General features: G+C 49.9%; 1 protein-coding gene across 1 annotated transcript in view; it reads left to right on the top strand.

Annotated features, from left to right (window-relative positions):
• The first annotated feature begins 1,430 nt into the window (after positions 1 to 1,430).
• The window catches only part of KREMEN2 (kringle containing transmembrane protein 2), a 41,159-nt gene continuing 22,988 nt past the window's right edge, over positions 1,431 to 19,601 (top strand). The window contains exon 1 of the mRNA XM_063137254.1: positions 1,431 to 2,850. Coding sequence (XP_062993324.1) covers positions 2,784 to 2,850 — 67 coding nt within the window. The 5' untranslated portion in view covers positions 1,431 to 2,783. The remainder of the gene's footprint in view (positions 2,851 to 19,601) is intronic.

Here is a 19,601-nt window from a genome sequence, read left to right as displayed (position 1 = left end):
ACGACAACCCTGTGAGGTGGTGATCAGCGCAAAGTAACCCATGAACTTCGTGGCTCAAGTTTGAATTTGAACCTAGGTCTCCCCAATGCTCTAACTACTATACAAGCCTGCTCCAGATGTGTCAGACTGCAACTCCCATCACAATATGTTGATTGGGGATGATAGAAGTTGTAGTCAGACACATCTGACTTAGGGTACTGAGTGGGGAAAGACAGGAGTGGAATCCCATCTTCTCCATCTGTCCGTACTTGGAGGTGGGGAGTTTTGACTTTCCTGATATACCAAATACATAAGAACAAGAGCCAAGGTTGGAAAGGGGGCAGGACATTTCATTGCCAGGATCTGACTCTGTAATATGTGACAAGAAGTTACTTCTGAACATGTACAGAGAGTAAGTTTCCTCCTAATTGAATAACCATACCTGGGCCTCTCTCACACACACACAGGATCTGGTTTTCAGAGTGGCTTGTTAGCAAGTTTATTATTATGATGGTTACAGATAAATGACTCTGGAATAAAATAAGGACCAATAATCCTATTTGTAAAATTCACAACACGCTGCTGTTGGATGTTACCGAAATTATGGTTTGGGGGATCACTGTTGTAGGATGTCCTGGCTCGCAGTTGACTTCAATACCCGGGCTGCTGGAGTAAATGGGGGTGTGGGTGTGGGTGTCAGGGCCCCCAGTATTCAATATGCTCCCCTCAGTGCTTTAATTTCAGATTTTTCGGAGGTGCTCTCTCTGGAAGCCCATAATACCAAACTCCCAACTTTGTTACGAGGGCAGGACACTCTGCAGCTGCTCAGACAAAGCCCACTTCGATGGTTGCTTGCACCTCACCCGGGCTCAGCCATACTGGGAGAGAGGGAGAGGGAGAGAGAGAGAGAGGGAGAGAGAGAGAGAGAGAGAGAGAGAGGGAGGGAGGGGGAGAGAGAGAGAGAGAGAGAGAGAGAGAGAGAGGGTGGGTCTCTCGGGGCCGTGGCTGCTACAAACACGCCACGGGCGATGCACTCTGCACGTGGTCAGAGACACACACTCCACTCACGTGCTTTGGGGATCCAGGACAGGGCTTGGAAAGTGTTTCCGGGGTGTGAACCTTGGCCCAAATACAGACCCGGGCGTCGCCCGCCCCCCCAGTCCCCACACCCCGTGCCTTCTGCCATCCCGCCGCGGCTGTCTGGCTGGCTGCACTCCCCGCCCCTCCCTTCGCGTCCTCCTTTTCCTCTCCTTCCCGCCCCGTCTCGGATTTCAAGGCGGCGCGTAGAGATGAGAAAGGGAGTCGGCCACAGAGAAGACGCCGCCAGAAGAGCCGCCGCCGCTGCCGCCGCCTCCCCCTCCTCCCTCGGCCCTCCCCCTTCGGGATGGGACGTCCCAGGGGCGGCCGCCGGTCGGGGCGGGGAGATCTGCTGGGAGTGGGGTGGGGATGGCGGAGGAGCCGCCTTCCCTTCTGCCTCCGGCTGCCAGGGGAGCGCGCTGGGGGGAACCGAGAGCAGAGCAGAGCGTGGCGGCGGCGGCGGCGGCAACCCAGGCAGGCATCGGCGCCGTCGGACAAGCGCCAAGCCGAGGGAGACGCGCGAATCGGCTCCGGGGCTGTCGCAGGTGGTGCTGTGGGTCCGGCTGGGGCGGGATCCGGCTCTTCTCTGCCCCCAAAGCCACAGCAGGTCCGCCTGGATGAGCTCGGCTTCAGCCCCCGACGGACGCTGCCCTTTGGATCCGCTCTCGGGAGAGGCGCTCGTTCCAAGGGACGGGGCGGCTGGACGGGTCCTGCACTGAACGGCACAGCCCGACAGGCGCCCAGACAGATCCCCGGGGCGAGGGAAGGAACCCACCTGGTCGGGACACCTGGCGGGGACCAGAACTGATCTCTACCAGACCCCTCCCCCCACCGCCACACGCCCCTCCTCCGGGAGGGGGGACTCAGAAACGACTCCGGATTCACGCCAGGAGGGACAGGGGGGCGAGAAGGGATTGGTTGGGGAAGCCAAGAGAGGCGGAGAGGGGAGGAGAAAGAGAGAGAGAGAGAGATCCTCTAGCATCGCACTTCTGGCAAGAGATCTACCAGATTCGAGATCTGTTGGGCGGCGCAGCTGCGGACGGAGTCCAGAAGGGGGAGGCGAGATCCCGTCGCGAGCCGTGTTCGGGCACCCCCACCCCACCCCCAGATCCTCGGGATCGTGGCCGGGGAGATGATCGACTGGATCAGAGATCCTTCGGGGGCTGCAGGCTCGGAACGTAGCAGGGCCGGGAGGGGACCCATCCGGATCGCCCCGGGCGTCTGACGGCAGGAGACGCTTGGCTTGAGCTCCAGATGAGTGTGTCCTGCGGGGAGCGCAGGCCAGCAGAGGACAGCCCCGGCGCCCCGCGGGGACCCCCGCGAGAGCGGAGCAGCGACACGTGCGCCTAGATCCCACGGCCAGATCCACGACCCACTCACCGATGACAGCAACTTTCCTGGAGCGGGAAGAGGAACCGGGGGGTTCCGAGCCCCTCAAACACAATGGCTAGGGGCTCTACCCACTGAGCCACCCTCAGCAGAGATCCCTTGGATCCTCAGAGAGAGCTACTGGATCGCCCGGCTCTTTTCAGCACCATCCCCGCCGATGTAGACTCCTGGGTCGGGGATTGGCTGGCGCTGTGACAGCCCAGAGACACCCCTCCACCCCACCCCGTCCTTCCTCTAACCCGCCGCCGGGGCTCTCGCTCGGGGCCCTGGCTGTTGTGGCCCCCTCGGGCTGTGGGGCAGCCTCGGTGCCCAGGGCAGGGGGGTGACTCCGTCCAGAGATGCCCTGGGTGGTTCTCGGCCTCTTGGTGCTGCTCCTTCGAGGGTCGCTGGCTCTGCAGAGGGCAGGTGAGTGAGGCGAGGGGCGAGCGGGTGCGTGTGTGTGCGCGCTTGTGTGTGTGTGGAATAATTAGAACCAGAATCCTCTCCTCGGCTCTAGAACGAGCGGGGTCAGGACGCCTGGATTCTCTGGCGTTGGGGGGTGGGGTGGGGGATAGTGTATAGAGGGCACCACCCCAGAGCGCCTCCCCACCCACCCCCAGCTTTAGAAAAGGGCTGTGAAACGGGAGTGGCATGACAGCCCGGACGCCTGGGTTCCCTGGGAACAGAAGAGGGGTATTGAATAAGGGCCACCGCTCCCGAGAGGCCTCCCCCCCCCCGATTTAGGAAAGGACTAGAGGGCATAAGATGTGGGTCGCATGACAGCCCGGACGCCTGGGTTCCCTCCCGTGGTTTCTCCTGAGTTAGGTCTGAGTGGTGTGCTTCCCCACCCACCCCCACCCACCCCCCGCATAATGTAGGTCCCTGTAAGGATGCGGGTCGTTTGGCGGGGCAGGCAGCGCGTCGCGGGCCCGGGGCAAGGGGCCACCCTGCGAGCGAGCGAGCGAGCGGCCCTTCGCGCAGGGCTTCCCATTGGCTGCGGCCTGGGGCAGGGCCGTGGCTTGGCGGCGGCGGTTGTGGAAAGCGTCCAGGGGAGGCGAGGCGAGGCGGGACCCCTCTGCCGATGCGGCTTGGCACCGGGGGCGCCCCTCGCCCTTGGCCTGGCGGGAACCCGCCTCCCTCTCCCTCTCCCCGCCCCGCCCCGCTTGGCCTGCCTCGGCTTGGCCCGACGAGCCCCCGGCTTCCAAGCAGCCCGGCGATGTGGCCACCTGTCCCGCCCGACGGCAGACAGACGGAGCCCTGCCGATTTCACACGCGGCCCTCCTGAGACAGCTGCCGGACCCAGGCGAGCGCCGGGCCGGGGGGGCCGGGGGGGGGAAGGGAAGAGAGAGAGCGACCGAGGGAGAGAGCGCCTGGGCTGGAGTCTCCCGTCTCCGTCCGGGCTCAGCCCCACTTCTAGCCCAGACCGCTCCTGTCTCCCCACCAGATGCCTTTGGACGCCGTCCAGGATACCTGTCAGATGGGAATCCCAAGCGCCGGGAACTGGCTCTACAAGGTTGGGCTGGGTTACAATTGGGGAGGGAAGATGCTGTCTTCAAGGTTGCTGATGGCATCGTGGCAGCGGCAGCGGCAGCGACAGAAAGCGCCGCCTCCCCCCAACAGCGAGAGATGCCCCCAGACAATTGGGGGGGGGGGGAATCGGTAGGGGGTGGCGTGTTCCAACTCTCCTTCCAAACTCCGTGATTTATTTTCAGAGCTCTTCATCAGCTTGCCAAGTTTTGCCAGGCTGGTTTTCTCTGGAGGTGGGGGACTCCAACTCCCACCAGCCCCAGCCAGTGTGGCCAAGGGCCAGGAATGCTGGGAGTTGTAGTGCAAAAGATCTGGAGGGCACCAGGTTGAAGGCTGAGTTATGTCAAGAACATAAGCAGGGCCCTGTTGGACCAGACCAAGGGTCCATCTAGCCCAGCATTCTGTTCCCACAGTGGCCAACCAGATGCCCCCGGGAAACCCACAAGCAGGACATGAGTGCAACAGAACCCTCCTGCCCATGTTCCCCAGCAACTGGTGTATGAAGGCATATTGCTTCTAAGACTGGAGGTAGCATAGAGCCATCAGGACTAGTAGCCATTGATAGCCTTTCAGCAATCAAGAGAGTGGAGGAGTCACGTCTTATTCCATCATTGGCATCATACAGGAGTTTTGCATTCTTCGTGGGGAGGGGGATTTGAGGCTGTGGTCTTGATGGGTCAGAGCAAGGAATGGTTGTTTGTTGTTGTTGTTGTTGTTGTTATCATTATTATTATTATTATTATTATTATTATTATTATTATTATTTCATCAATGGACAAGGCACTTTACAAAGCATGAGAGGACAGGTCCCTGCCCCGTGGAGCTTACACTGTAAAAAATAATAATAGAGACATGAGATGCAAGAGAGAGAACTGGAAGCAGGGGAAACCTGGGAAACATCTGTGATTACTCCACTTACTGAGACTGAGCTGTAGCAAGACGGCCTCCCTTGACTCTGTGCCCTCCAGATATTTGGGATTTCACCTCCCATCAGCCTTAGCCAGTATGGTCAATAGTCAGAGTTGTCGTCTAAAACATCTGGAAGGCACCAGGTTGGGGGAAGGCTGGACAAGGGGTTTTACCAGAGGTGTCATGGAAAGATACATTTATCTCTGTTTCCCCAAAGCGACCTTATTAATAGCAATGTAAGCAGAGTTAATGGGGAGGAAGGGGTGTGGTGGGCAGGGGGTTCAGCTTACCCCCCCTTACTTTGACCTGGAAGTCCTGCTTTTTGACTTTGAAACAGAATGAGCAAAATTGCAATTATTCCAAAGTGTGTGTGTGTGTGTGTGTGTGTGTGTTGTGGTTGAGGGAGGAAGGGAAGGCACTCTTCACATGCTCAGAGGTTCTCCTTTGGGGAGTTTCCAGGGGTGTGTGGAGAACTTAAGCAGAGCCCTGATGCATCGGACCAAGAGTCCATCTAATCCAGCATTCTGTTCGCACAGTGGCCAACCAGTAGATCATGGGAAAGCCATAAGCAGGATGTGAGTGCAACAGCACCCTCCTATCCATGTTCCCCAGCAGCTGATGTGCATAAACCTACTGCCTCTGAGACAGGAGTCATCAGGACTTGCAGCCACTCATAGCCTTCTCCTCCAGGAATTTTTCCAGGGAGGGTTGTGGCTCAGTAGTAGAACGCCTGTCCCAGGTTCAGCCTCTGCTGACATCACCAGTTAAAAAGCATCACATAACAGGTGGAGGCGAAGACGCCTGCTTGAAGCCCTGGAGCGCCTCTGTTACTCAGAGCAGACTTGCCTCATCCAACCTGGTTCCCTCTGGATGTGGTGGACTTCGACTCCCATCAGCCCCAACAGTCAGGAATGCTCGGAGTTGTGCAAAACGTCTGAAGGTCACTAGGTTGTGAATGGCTGATTATACTAGATGGATCAGTGGGCCTGACTCAGTAGAAGGCGTCTTGATGGGTTCACAAGCAAGTCAACATGCATCAGTGCCGAGGACCACATAACAGATGCTGTCCAGGAATCCAGGAATCTCTCTCAGTTATGTCTCCCAGGGAGAGAGAGAAAAGGGGCTGGCTACTATCCCAGGCCGGCAGGGACCTAGATCCAAGGGTTGGATTACTGAGATCAGGGGGCTACTATGGTTGCCAACTTTACATACACACACCAGGCTGTGCTTCTGTGCCTCTAACACATTACTTTATGAACTTGGCTCTAATTCTGAACTTTCTCTGTTTTGCACCCCTAGCACCAGTTTTACTGATGGGTGTGTAAACGGACATTCCTAGGCAGAATTTTATATAAGTCTCTGTGGGGTGTTAGTGCCATGATCCTAAAGAAAAAGGGAATCTCTGAGCATTTGAAGAGTATCTTCCGTTTCCCTTCCCCTAGAACAGAAGCACACTTTGGAGTAATTGCAATCCTGCCTGAGTTAAACACTGGTATTAGAAGAAGAAGAAGAAGAAGAAGAAGAAGAAGAAGAAGAAGAAGAAGAAGAAGAAGAAGAAGAGACACACTTACCCCTCTGTGCCTCTCACGAAGTGGCTGGAGCGTAGGGCTTAGAGCTGGGCTGGGGGACCCGGACCCGGGAGCCACATGTGGCCCTCCACCTAATTTCTGCTGAGGAGGGGGAAAATGGAGGGGAGGGGAAACCAGAAGAGCCAGCATGATGGAAGGACTGGAGAGGAGACAGATGGGATGGCACACACACACACACACACACACAGAGAGAGAGAGAGAGAGAGAGAGAAAGAGAGAGAGAGAATGAGCTATGTAATCTTGGCCCTGGACTCATTGATCATCAGTTCTGACTCTGTCCACCATCATAGAAGGCCCTGACAGACTTTTCCTGTGGGTCAGGGGAGGGCCTGTAGCTCAGTAATAAGAGAACTTGATTTGCATGCAGAAAGTCCCAGATTCGAGCCCTGGCATCTCCTGCCTGGAGAGCCACTGCCAGTCAGTGTCGACAGTATTGGGCTGGATGGACTGACGGTCTGACTCAGTAAAAGTCAGCTTCCTCTGTTCTTATGTCCATTTCCTTCATTGAAAAAAAGGTTTCCCCCCATCTGGATTCGAGAATCAAACCAAGACCTTCCTTGCCTCTGCTTTGAAAGCTGTGTGACAAGCAAAAATTCAACAGGTGACGCTTCGTGCAGCTGAAGTGAGTGGGGAAAGACGCCCCCGTGGGACGCCTGCCTTTCTGTGCATTCAGTAAAGTCTGTGGGGAGGGGGAATGTTCTCCATCCTGGTGGCTGCAGGACATAAAACCCAGCGTGTTGCCTCTTTGTTCTGTTGCCAGGATCAATCGTTGTTTCTCTCGGTTTCCTTTGTAACAGGAAATATTGGTCAGTCCCTTTGAAAGTAGCTTCTTCCCTTTTCCCCACGTTTGGGACACTGAGAACTGGGGGGGGGGGGGGGACCCAGCTGCAATGCATCAGACTGCCAGGAGGGGCCACTGTCGTGCAGGAGGCAGTTGCGCCAGGTCATTCCTTCATGCCTGCTCCTATGAGGAGAATCTTTGAGCTTTTCCTGTGCTGGAAGGATGAATTTTGACTCTGTTGGGCATCTCATTTCCACCAAGAAAGTGGCTCGCACCCTCCCTGGGCTAGGGTGACCGTATGAAAAGGAGGACAGGGCTCCTGTAACTTTAACAGTTGTACAGAAAAGGGAATTCCACCAGGTGTCATTTGTATGCATGCAGCACCTGGTGAAATTCCCTCTTCATCACAACGGTTCAAGCTGCAGGAGCCCTGCCCTCTTTTGTAGCTTCCTTAAACCAAGGGTGTTTGGGGGCAGATGTGTGTGTTTGTGTGCACACACAAACACACACACACCCGTCAGAATCCATTGACGCTCACTAGATACCCGTGTAACTTCCTTTAAACATCTTATGACTTGCTGTACCTCACTGGTAGAGCACCTCCTTTGCATGCAGAAGGCCCCAGGTTCGATCCTTGGTATCTGCAGGTAGGGCAGGAAAAACGTCTTTCTGAATCCCTGGAGAGCCACTGCCAGTCAGCTTCCACAATTCTGGGTCTGACTCAGTCTAAGGCCTAAGGCCTAATCTACACCAAGCAGGATATTGCACTATAAAAGCGGTATATAAAAGGCAGGAGCCACGCCAAGCAGGATATAGTGGTATGAAAGCGGTATATGGTATGTGTCAATGGGCCCCCACAGTTGTCAGTGCACTTCAATACCGCTATTTAATACAGCGGCCTAAGGCAGCTTCCTATTAAAAGAAAGAAAGAGAGCTAGCTGATTTCCTATCCTTGTGTGATGGGGATGCTTTGGTGATTGTGAGTACAGAATTTTGTTTATCCTAATATAGTTTAATTAATGCAGTGTTGTAATCTTAATAACAAGTTTTTTAAAAAAATTTTTATAAAGCTATCTAAACTAGTGGCCATCATGTACTAGTGAAATCCATTAAGGGTGCAAGCCTGTGCATGTCTAGAAAGAAATAAGTACTACAACTCCCAGCATCCCCCCTGCCTGTATCACTGGGAGTTGTAGGAATTGTTTCTGTCTAAACATGTAAGTTAGGCTAGGGTGACCATATTTGGGAAACCAAAAAAGAGGACACCTAGTGTGTGTGTGGGGAAGCAGCTTTCTGAGTCCTGCAGAAAGTACGTTATTCCCCCGCCACCTTAAAGAACCCGATTGGAGTGGAGGAGGGGAAAGGATTTCATTCTGCACCACCACCATCCACTCCAATTGGGGCCTTTTCTATAATGTCCACGAATGACCCACTTGCCCCTTTAAGACCTCAATTGGAGCTCAGGGTGGGGGAATGATGTGCCTCAAGAAAGCATGACATTCCCTCCTGCCATGCTAATGGCAGCCTTAAAGGGGAAGGTGTGTCATTCCAGGACATTATTGAAAATTATAGAAAATCCCCCCTGACACTATGGAAAGAACAAAAACCAGGACAAATCTGGGGAAATCCTGACAGTTGGTCACCCTAAGTTAGGCTCTCGTGGTTATTTTTGGATGAGCCAGGATTTATAATCCTCATTGCAATTTTGAACATGGAACTACAACAGAGTGGCAGTAATGGAGGAAGAAGGGTAGTTATTTGGGATTCATTACAGTGGAGTGTTTGACATTTAGGGCTTATCAATTAGTTCCATTGGTTCCCTGAATTGCTCACATGCTTGTGAACAAAACTGACCCACTGCTAGTCATGCTGGGACCAAATAAAAAAACCCAAACACGCAACAGTCACCAGCCTTCAAATCCTAACTGGCCAAGGTTATTGAAACCATTCCATGTGACAAACCAAACTCTATCCACCCTGTATAATTAAATCTACTGGGTCTATCTATTTTTCCCTGTCTTCAGTGACCTCAGAGATCAGCTGCGCCTTGTGTGTGTTTTCCCACCTCTCGTGCTTTGCTGAGTGTCACAGGTCTTCTTCTCTTCCTGTTCACTCCGACCTCAGCATCACATGGTCCTGTGGGTCGTTGAAACACTTCAGGGTGAGATGCCTTGCAGATCAGTGACCAATGTGTTTCAAGGCTGTACAATGACCCCTTGGCTAAAAAGGGTACACTTTGGTAGCGTGTGGTGTGCGTGAAAGGGTTAGAAAACTCTCATTCTGTTGTGTGCACAGCCTTGTTGTTGTTTATTATTTTATGCAGCACCTCCAGGGTGCATGGCCCTTTAAGCAGAAGCAAAAGGAAGACAGGCCTCTGCTCCACGGAGTAGGCAATCCGACATTTGATACAGAGGAGGCAACAGAGGGAGAAAAAGGAGGCAAAGTTAAAGAGGAGAAGGATATACCTTCAGTTCAGTTACAGGTACCTAGTCTTAAGGCTCATCTACACCAAGCAGGATATTGCAGTATGAAAGTGCTATATAAAAGGCAGGAGCCACACTACTGCTTTATAGCAGTATTGAAGTGCACTGACAATTCTTGGGGCCCATTGACACATACCATATACAGCTTTTATACCACTTTCATAGTGCTATATCCTGCTTGGTATAGATGTGTCATGGGCCCCAACAGTTGTCATGTGCTTCAGTACCACTATAAAGCAGTAGTGTAAATCCTTCCTTTTATGTACTGCTTTCATACCGCTTTCATTGTGGATTACCTGCTTGGTGTAGATGTAGATGAGCCCTTAGTAGTGGTGCTGTTAGGGTAGGACTCTGGGGCAGGTGCCCAGGGGCCCATTTAGCAGAAAGAGCCAGATGGCCCCCAAATGCAGGAGGTCTTACCACATTTTGAAATAATACTCATTGCCAGTTTAAGAGGGGAATTTTCATAACACTATTAAATCCAGATCCCCATAAGAAAGAATGTGAAAGTAGAATGTGTTCTCAAAGGGGCCAATGGGGAAATAATAATAGTAGTAGTAGTAGTAGTAGTAGTAGTAGTAGTAGTAGTAATCCCAACACATTTTGGAATGAATAGTTTCTTCATTGGGGGCAATCTTACAAACCCAAATTCTAGGAAGTAGCTAAGGCAGTTTATTTATTTAGTACTTTTCTAATCTGTCAAATAACTAATGTGCTCTTCCAAAGATCTGTTCCAAAGTGGCCGTCTGTTGAATACCCCCAGGGTCATCTTAAGAGGGGAAACCCCATAAGACCATTAAGTCCAGAGTCTAAAATTGGCTAAGGGGTTGTACTAAAGGCATCCCAGAAAAGGTGGGTTTTGAAAAAGGATTTGAAGGAAGGGCGGTAGCATTCCAAAGGGCTCATGCCAAAGGGCTTGTGCTTTTCAATATTTTCCAGATGAAAATAGGGATACCTGCAGAAATGATTACTTATTTATTTCTGCAGAGTATATAACCACCCCCTGAAGAAGATTAAAAAAAAACCCAAGAGGCCCAAATGCCTTTTGTATAATAAAATTTTCCTATAGCATCCTGAGACTTTTCTCCCTTTTTGTGTACATCTGGGATGCTCACCCGCCTTGCGCGCTGGTATTTTGGCTCCACTTCTGTGCAGGGTAAAAATAAAATAAATGAGGCCCTCAAGAGTGCCTTTGAAACTGAATTCAGAGTAAAGAAGTTCCCCACTTCTGATGTACGTGATGTGTTCTAGAGACCGGTTGCATCGCCTTCCATCCAATTCAGGAATTTAACTTTTAGGGATTCTATGGGAATGGACTGGAACCCATGGAACGGCAACTCTGCCTACTCACACTGTCATTTTAGAAGGGCATCGTCGACGCTTCTCCAAAAGGACAGAATTGAGGGCTGTGATTTATCAGCAGTGGCTTAGTGGTAAATCTTTGAAATGCAGCCCATGACTAAAAATCTCACCATAAAGTTTATGGGGCGTGACTGCAATCCTATGCATCATTTCCTGGGAGTGAGCTCCATTGAACTCAGTGGTGTGTTGAGCTCAAGAGAACTTCAGCCAGCTGAAACACAGCTTTTAGCTTTTAATTAGAAATGCAAGCCATCTTGCAAAGAAGCATTACCGTTTACGTTGTTAGTATGAAGTAGGAACCTCATTGAATAGAACATCCAGCCTCTTGCTTAATTATTTTCCTCATTCGTTGACTTTCCCTAACTGCTCATCTGTCATGGGCAAGAGTAAAACTTGAAAGCCTCATTATCACCATCATTGCTCCTGCTATGCTCCAAAAAAAAGTGCTCCCCTGTTTTCCTCCTCCCCTACACCACTGTTTATCAGGGACAGGTAAGAATTGCCACTGTCCTTGGTAAGTAAGGATCACACCACCTTATGTAGCCTACCTAGTGTGAAAACATGCAACACAGTGGTTGTGCAGGAAGTCTCCTCTGCACAGTGTGGATATTCTGCATGGAAAGTTTTCCAAAAAAACTCCATCGTGGGGTGGAGTTTTCCCACCAGACAACATATTTCTCAACAGTGGTGGAAGAACTCCACTACGGAGTTCCTGTCTAATTATATTTTATTAAATTTATAATAGAAAAATTTATAACTTATATCCTTCCTGTCTCCAAAAATGGCACTCAAATTGGAATATCACATACACACACACACACACACACACACACACACACAGAAAGAGAGATCAAAGCAGTTTACAAGAATAAAATGCAACTCAGATTTAAAGATCTGTAGCAATATTACAGTAGCAATATTACGGACCATGAATTATTATTATATTTATTTGTATCCCGCCTTTTGCCCAATGCTGGACCTCAAGGCGGCCATGAATATACAGTACCCATTTTAATTTTGTTTTTTTTACAGGCTTTTTATATACCGCTGTATATCCAATAAGATTACTGAGTTGTGAACAATAGAAAGAAAGAAAACAAAATATGGAATTAAAATATTTAAAACCAAATTAAGTTATCTAAACCATGACTGGTGAGTCAGGCAAGGCTTGTTTAAATAAAAATGTCTTCAGCAGGTGCTGACAACAAAACAACATCAGTCTCTGCCTGATATCAAGAGGCAGGGAGTTCCACAGAGAGAGAACCAGTACACTGAAGGCTCTCCTCCAAGTGGATACCAAATGAACCTCAGGTCTGTGTGGACCCATCAGAAGCACCTCACCTGAAGACCACAGTGACTGGGCAGGCTGGTAAAGGAGAAGGCTCTCCTTTATTCTGGTCCCAAGTTGCTTAGGACATTATACACCAATAACAGCACCTTAAACCTGGCCCAGTTTCAATAGGCAGCGAGTGCAGTTCCCTCAGCAAAGGCGTTACATGCTGAAAAGGGCCAAACTGCTGCGTTCCGCACTAGCTGCAGCTGCTGGACCAACCATAAGGGCAGCCCCCACATAGAGCATGTCGCAGTAATCCAGTTTTGAGGTTACTGACACTTGTACCACGGTGGTCAAAAACATGAGACCTGCAACGCAGTGTTGAGGCGTCTCCCCAACTCCTAAAACGCATGTTCCCATTCAGGGCTCTGGCCAGACTTGAGCAAGAACCTGGTAGGGCTGTTCGTGGGGCTGAGGGTGGGGGTGAGGATCTTTTCTTTCCCACCCCCTGAAGTCTTTCCCCTTTATGAAAAAGTAGTAGGTGATTGGAGGAGCCCCGGAGAACTGCTGCTACATGAATAGTCTGACCTGCTAGAAGGTACTTTGCAATATTCCTGTGTCCTTTCAGCACCAGCTGCTGCCAGCTGCCAGCCAGGAACCAGAGCATTTTATTACTTTATAGTGGCGACGGGGTGCGTGCATGTGTGTGGAATCTGGAGAGTGGGAAAGGGTGTCTTTAATTCCCTCTTAAAATATCTCAGTATGGTGCAGGGAATGGAATTTTTAACCTCACAGTGCTAGGGATGGGTGTGAAAGAAATTAAGTACTTATTTCGATGCGAACGTACTCAAACCGAAATTCGAGACTTTGCAGTTTGCACAGATTCGGACTTCATGAGACGAAGCACGAACTGGAATGCAGTTTGCCGTCAAAATATAGATATATCAGAAGTTTGCAATGCAGCTTGCAAGGAAAAACACACCCACATACATTTGAAACTGCATGCACAAAAGCATGTGTGTGTGTTTGTTTTTTAAAAACAGCACAATGAATGCATATGCTTTATAAAAAATGTGGATACAGATGATAAGAGATGGGAAACCACTAAAAAAAACACATACATTTGAAAAAATGTGTGCAAAAGTGTGTATTTTTTTTTAAAAAAACACGTCCACCAAAATGTGTACAAATTTTCCTGTGGACTAAAGAATTCATCACAATGCAGAATGAGAAAGGATCAAACTTAGCACTGGAAAAATGAGAAGCTGAGAAAAACAGCTTGACAGATTCACCCATCACTGCACAACGTGCATCTTTACAGCCCTAATCCCCTCCGACGCCCGATAACTTACTCTGAGTAGTCAGTGGTTTCAGCAAGCCTATCTTTTCCCGCCCCTCTGCTGACACATTCCATATGTCCTGAAGTGGAGATGGAATTTGAATCTCAGCTTCAAATCCAGGGCTCTGACCATTAGACTGCAGTGACCCTGTTCAGACGACACGCTAAGCCATGGTGGCTAAGCATTTTGAGCTAAATATTATGGCTTAGCGTGCATGTGAACCATGAGTTAACATGTCGTGTGAGCCATTCTTGACCATGGTGGCTACATAACAACAGTTTAAACACGTTCACTAACCATTTGCTGCAAAAGAGTTAGCAGCCTAACCATGGCTTAGTGTGTTGTCTGAATAGGCCCACTGTCTTCCTTTTTTGTTTTTTACAGGCAATTGCTTTACATTCATATCCATCTAGTCCAATGTCCTATTTGCCACAGTTGTCAACTGGCTTCCCACAGAAAGTCAACAACCAGGACTTGAACGCAATAGCTCTCTCCTGCTCTTGTCCAATAGCAACTGGAGGCATGTTGCCCCTGAAGCTGAGAGTAGCAAATAACCCTCATGACTAGTAGCCAATGATCACCTCCTCCATGAATTTGTCTTATCCCCTTTGGGAACCACCTTAGGCCCCCGGTTTGCAGAACTACAAAAATAATTAGGGGGAAAGTAACAGAACGTGGGGAGGAAAGAACCCCCCCCCCCAAACAGCTCAATAACGACTGAGTGTGTTTGATGGTGATGGAACATTAACAGGTTATTGCAGGCGGGGACAGAAAATTGGAGAGTAGAGGGAATCGGAATGGAGCATCCTTCAAGGGAGCGTGGCTGAACAGGAGCACTGAACATTGCAAGATTTTTGCCACAGCTTCCACTTATCCTATATAAGGCTCAGTAAAGCTTTATTCCCTGTTCCCCTTTCTTCTTCATAACCCCAATTTTCACTTCATGCCATCGCCATCTTTCATCTAGGTTCTTAAGAACTCATTTTTGTAGCCCTCTCTATTATAAAAAGCCTTTCTGGTTATTTTCCCCTGTATCTTTTAATAGCTCTCCTTTTAGAAAACAGTAGGCTGGGGATCCAGAACTACAATTCTAATTCTAATTTTATTGTTTTTTATTCCAAATTTTCTATAGTCACTGGAAATAACACTTTTCACATCAGTTAATCTCCTGAGGAAGACCTGAGTGGACTGCCATAGAACTGTTGTCTATTGCAGAGGATTCTGGGATATTTCCCAGGTGCCCACTCAGTTCTGCAGAGCACAGGCAAGGCCTGTTGGGCCTCCGTGTCAAGCCATGTGTCCTAGATGTGGCAGTGGCAGTGAACCCATGTTCCTTTTCACACCCCTGCCCTGTGGGATGGGATGGGGTTAGGGTGGTCTTCCTTGGACAGTCAAAGGAGTATGTGGGAATGGGGCCTTCAGCCCTCCCAGCTCTTCTGCCTTAACTGCCCCCTTAGACTATTGCTCTGGGAATTTATTTATTTATAGAACTTTTATCCCACTCCTCAGGCAAACAGTCTCCCAGACCAAATTGCAAACAAACTGTTAAAGAACACTAGTGTCTGCCTGCAGGTTTACAATCTAAAAACACAACACACACAAAGGGGAAAAAGGGATGGGGAGGGAAGAGGAAATGATGAAGTAGTGTTCTAGCAGGACTAGTGGACTTGCCCTGCTTCCGATCGCATCTCTGTTTCTGGGATGGCTACTGGTGGTCTCTTTCTCTCCGTTTCCCAACTCACTTTCAATATGATTAGGGTGACCATATTTGGGAAACCAAAAAAGAGGACACCTAGTGTGTGTGTGTGTGTGTGGGGGGGGGGAAGCAGCTTTCTGAGTCCTGCAGAAAGTACGTTATTCCCCCGCCACCTTAAAGAACCCAATTGGAGTGGAGGAGGGGAAAGGATTTCATTCTGCACCACCACCATCCACTCCAATTGGGGCCTTTTCTATAATGTCCACGAATGACCCACTTTCCCCTTTAAGACCTCAATTGGAGCTCGGGGAGGGGGAATGATGTGCCTCAAGAAAGCATGTCATTCCCTCCTGCCATGCTAATGGCAGCCTTAAAGAGGAAGGTGTGTCATTCCAGGACATTATTGAAAATGATAGAAAATCCCCCCTGACACCATGGAAAGAACAAAAACCAGGACAAATCTGGGGAAATCCTGACAGTTGGTCACCCTAAATATGATAGCTGGAAAGAGAGAAATGTGGCTCTGGAACAATTGGCTGAGCTGAGGCCAGGAGGATCTGAGGAGGGTTCAGCGCATTGAAACCCCTCTGCTGTGTTCTCCTTTTACCTTTAAAGTTCAACTCCTGACCTTTGCTTGGTGTGTGGACACAAGAACGGAGCCTCTGTCATGAGGGGCTCAGCCTGAAACACCTCCAGCACATTGCAGAGGAAGATCGGTTCGGTCTGACACGACTGACTTTCTCACTGAAAGGCCCCGAGAAGCATCCAAAGGGGTCCTGGAACAACAGTCTGGAAAAAAAACGACGGCACGCATACACACACCAGTTCTAAAGGTGCGAAGGCGCCCTTGGTATTCCTTTTTTCTCTTTTAAAGAGAGGCATTACAGATACGTTTGGAATTCTTCTTTATCCCATTCCTTCTCCCCGCAGCCTGTTGGTCTTTCGACAGCTGCAGCCCCAGCGGGAGGAAGCCCTCTACAATGGTACCAAAATAGCTAATCCCACGTTTGTCGGAATAGAACTATTTCCCCCGCCCCCACCCGGTACGCATCCCGTGGCATTTATGGAGCATTTTTTCGGCAATTCCAGCACTCGGTAACACAGACTCCTGAGCCATTTGTCCTTCTGATGTCCCACCCCAATCTTTATTTCACACATACACACCCCGCTCTGTCAAGGCCATCTCACATTCATGGGCTTTATTACCCACCCCCCACCTCACCCACCTCAAAACAGCCTCCACTGGGCCCAAGCGGCCTGTAGGAGTCCCAGCTGCCAAGAGACACCACCTGCTAGACAACCAGGCTCCGGCCTCCGTGGGCTACCGCATCTCCCCACAAAGAACTCCCCCCCCCATAGCCCTCCCTCTGCTTTCCCCCCACCCCTTTTGCTTTATATCAGCCACCTGTTTATTATGTTCTCAGCTATTTCCATCACCAACAACAGGTGGGACCATGTCCCCCTGGGGCTTATGTCTGCTAGTTCGGAAAAGGCGTCTGGTTACACCATGAGAGGTTCGGGCTTGGTGGAGGCGGTCAAGGTTGCGGGGGGGGGGGGAGCAAGACATGGGCTTATTCCCAGCTGTGAAAGGACATTAATATGTCTGGGATAGAAGAAGGCCGGCGAGGAGCCAGGACTCCTGGGTTCTCGGGGAGGCAGAGAGCCGAGAGCGGCTGGTTTTCTCGCCAGCCCCAGGGAGAGCCTCCCCTGCTCTGCACACAACCTGGCACGCAGCATGACTGGATCCACAAGAACGCCTGCCAGATCCGTGCCTTTTCTCCGCTTTAAAAAGCGGGATGAAATCTAATCAAGTTTCGGCACCATGACAATGTGCATTCTACAACCGGTTTCATTACAGATTTGCAGAGAGTCGCTTGCTTCTGCTCCGTAATTTTTCTTTTTCTTCCACGTTTCATGGAGAGGGTGAAGTAGGTCTGTAAGGCATTGAAGTTCCTCCTGTGACTACTGGACGCCCTCTTTGTATCGCTCAGAATATACTCCAGGTTCCTTTGCATGCCAATGTATCCACAGATGCCCTGGCCCCAATCCCATGGCAATGGGCACTGCTGAACCTTCAAAAGGGCAGGTGCTGAAAGTCTGGGCCAGGCTGGCTTTCTGCTCCAGGCATCTTTGGCCTGCTCTATGTGTGCAGTGGAGGGAGGGAGGCACATCCTGAGGTGATAAATTAGTGGGCTGTACGACTTCAGAACGCAGGGGCGGAATCACGCGTTTGAAAGTTCCCTGAACACAAACTACAACAAAGTCCCTGCAAATGGAAATTCAGCAGAGCAGGGAGTTTCAACTTTGTTTTCTCTTTAATGGGCTAGATTGGGCTTGCAGGGAGTTGGATGTGTGTGTGTTTATGTGTGTGGTTTGTGTGTTCTAGATGTAGCAGCATTCAGGAATGGCATTCCGACTTGCAACATGAAGAGGTACCCTCCATTCTGCCACCTCATTCTGCTACAAGGGTAGACCTGACCAGGCCTTAATTTCAGAGGGCAGGTTGCGTAATGACAGGACCACAGTTTTGCACGTGCTCAGAGGCACACTGACTTTTATTGTTACTAGGCTTTGTGCGCTGTAAGGCTGGGTTCTCGGAGGCAACTGAACCCTGGTTCCGCTGATGTAACTTGAGGACTCGGCCTGAATCCACCACCCTCGAGGAGGACCCACTGTTGACCTTGGTAGAGGTCAAAGCGATGAATGTGTGTGTGGGTCCTCTCCATCTTATCTCTCTCCGCCCCCGCCCCCCCTTGTGCTTTGCCTGCACTTGACTTTCTTGGCATGGCCGATTAAATGCGTCTTTGAGCGCTTTGATCCTCCTCCCCCAAATATAAGATCTAAAAGGGTCTCCTGTGTTTCTCTTGCCTCCAGCCAAGGCTCACGCGACACCCTCCACACCGATTTCCTTTGAATCTTCAAAGCCTTTGCATGCTTTAACTGATTACACATTTAGCATCTCTAATCTCCTTTTTGGCCCCCACCCTGGAGGCAACCTTGGGACGTGTCCCTCTTCTTTCAAGCTTGTCTTGTCACGCTTGCTCTGATGTTTCTCCAGCTCCACATTTCTGGAATGGGGGGCCGGTGAGGGGGAGGAGGGGGCAGCTGGAGGTCTCTTGCGAATTCCCGGAAAAGACAGGAGACCTTCCTTCTGCGGGACTTCTTCTCAAGCCCTGCAGTCACCCTCGACTTTATGGATGGGGATGTGTGTTTAAATCTTCCCACCACAGGGGCTTACGTTGTACCCCAGTTTATTTATTATTACATTTCTATACAGCCGGTTCACAACAGTTAAGGCCATAAAGTATACCACCATGACAAGACACAATCTAAAACGTTTAAAAGCTTAAAACAATAGTATAAAGTCAAAGTCAAACCAGCAGCAGTATATAGATAATAATAATAATAATAATAATAATAATAATAATAATAATAATAATAATAATACAATAAATGGATTTAAAAGAATAAAAACCGAAGGACTAAAATACCTGGGAAAATAAAAAAAGCTTTCACCTGGCATGAAAAAGACTACAATATAGGCACCAGACGAGCCTCTCTGTGGAGGGCATTCCAGAATCGGGGTGCTATGACAGAAAAGGCCCCATCTTTAATAGCCACCCATTCAGGGCCGGCTCTCCCATGAAGTAGGGTGAGGTGCCCAGATCAGATGGTCGAATTATTTATTTATTATTTATTTACAATATTTATATAACACTCCCCATTGAAAATTTCAGAGCAGTGTACAAGATAAAATAAAATAAAAACAGAATAAAACACTTTAAAATAGATTTTAAAAGAAGCAAAATATACAGTAATCTGTGGCTAGTCATTAAGGAAAGGCTTCCTGGAATAATGACGTTTTCAGAAGACGCCAAAAGGAATACAAAGTTGGCGCCTGCCTGACCTCCAGAGGCAGGGAATTCCACTGGAGGGGGGCTACCACACAGAAGGCTCTTCCCCTGGTGGACTCCAGTCGGAGGATTGGTCTATGTGGAACCACCAGGAGCAGGCCCTTGGATGACCTCAGTGACTGGGCAGGTTGGTAGGGGAGAAGGCGCTCTTTCAGGTATCCTGGTCCCAAGTTGTTTAGGGCTTTGTACACAAGTCCAAGGCCTGGTAGTGAATGGGCAGCCAGTACAGTTCCCTCAGCAGAGGAGCGGTGAATTGCAGTGGGGCTCTTGCATGCAATGGGGGAAGGGGTGCAATGCAGAGGC

Source organism: Elgaria multicarinata, chromosome 11, assembly GCF_023053635.1.
Source record: "Elgaria multicarinata webbii isolate HBS135686 ecotype San Diego chromosome 11, rElgMul1.1.pri, whole genome shotgun sequence".
NCBI classification, from domain to species: domain Eukaryota; kingdom Metazoa; phylum Chordata; class Lepidosauria; order Squamata; family Anguidae; genus Elgaria; species Elgaria multicarinata.
The sequence above is the reverse complement of the archived record's forward strand: the minus strand, read 5'-3'. Positions and strand labels throughout refer to the sequence as shown.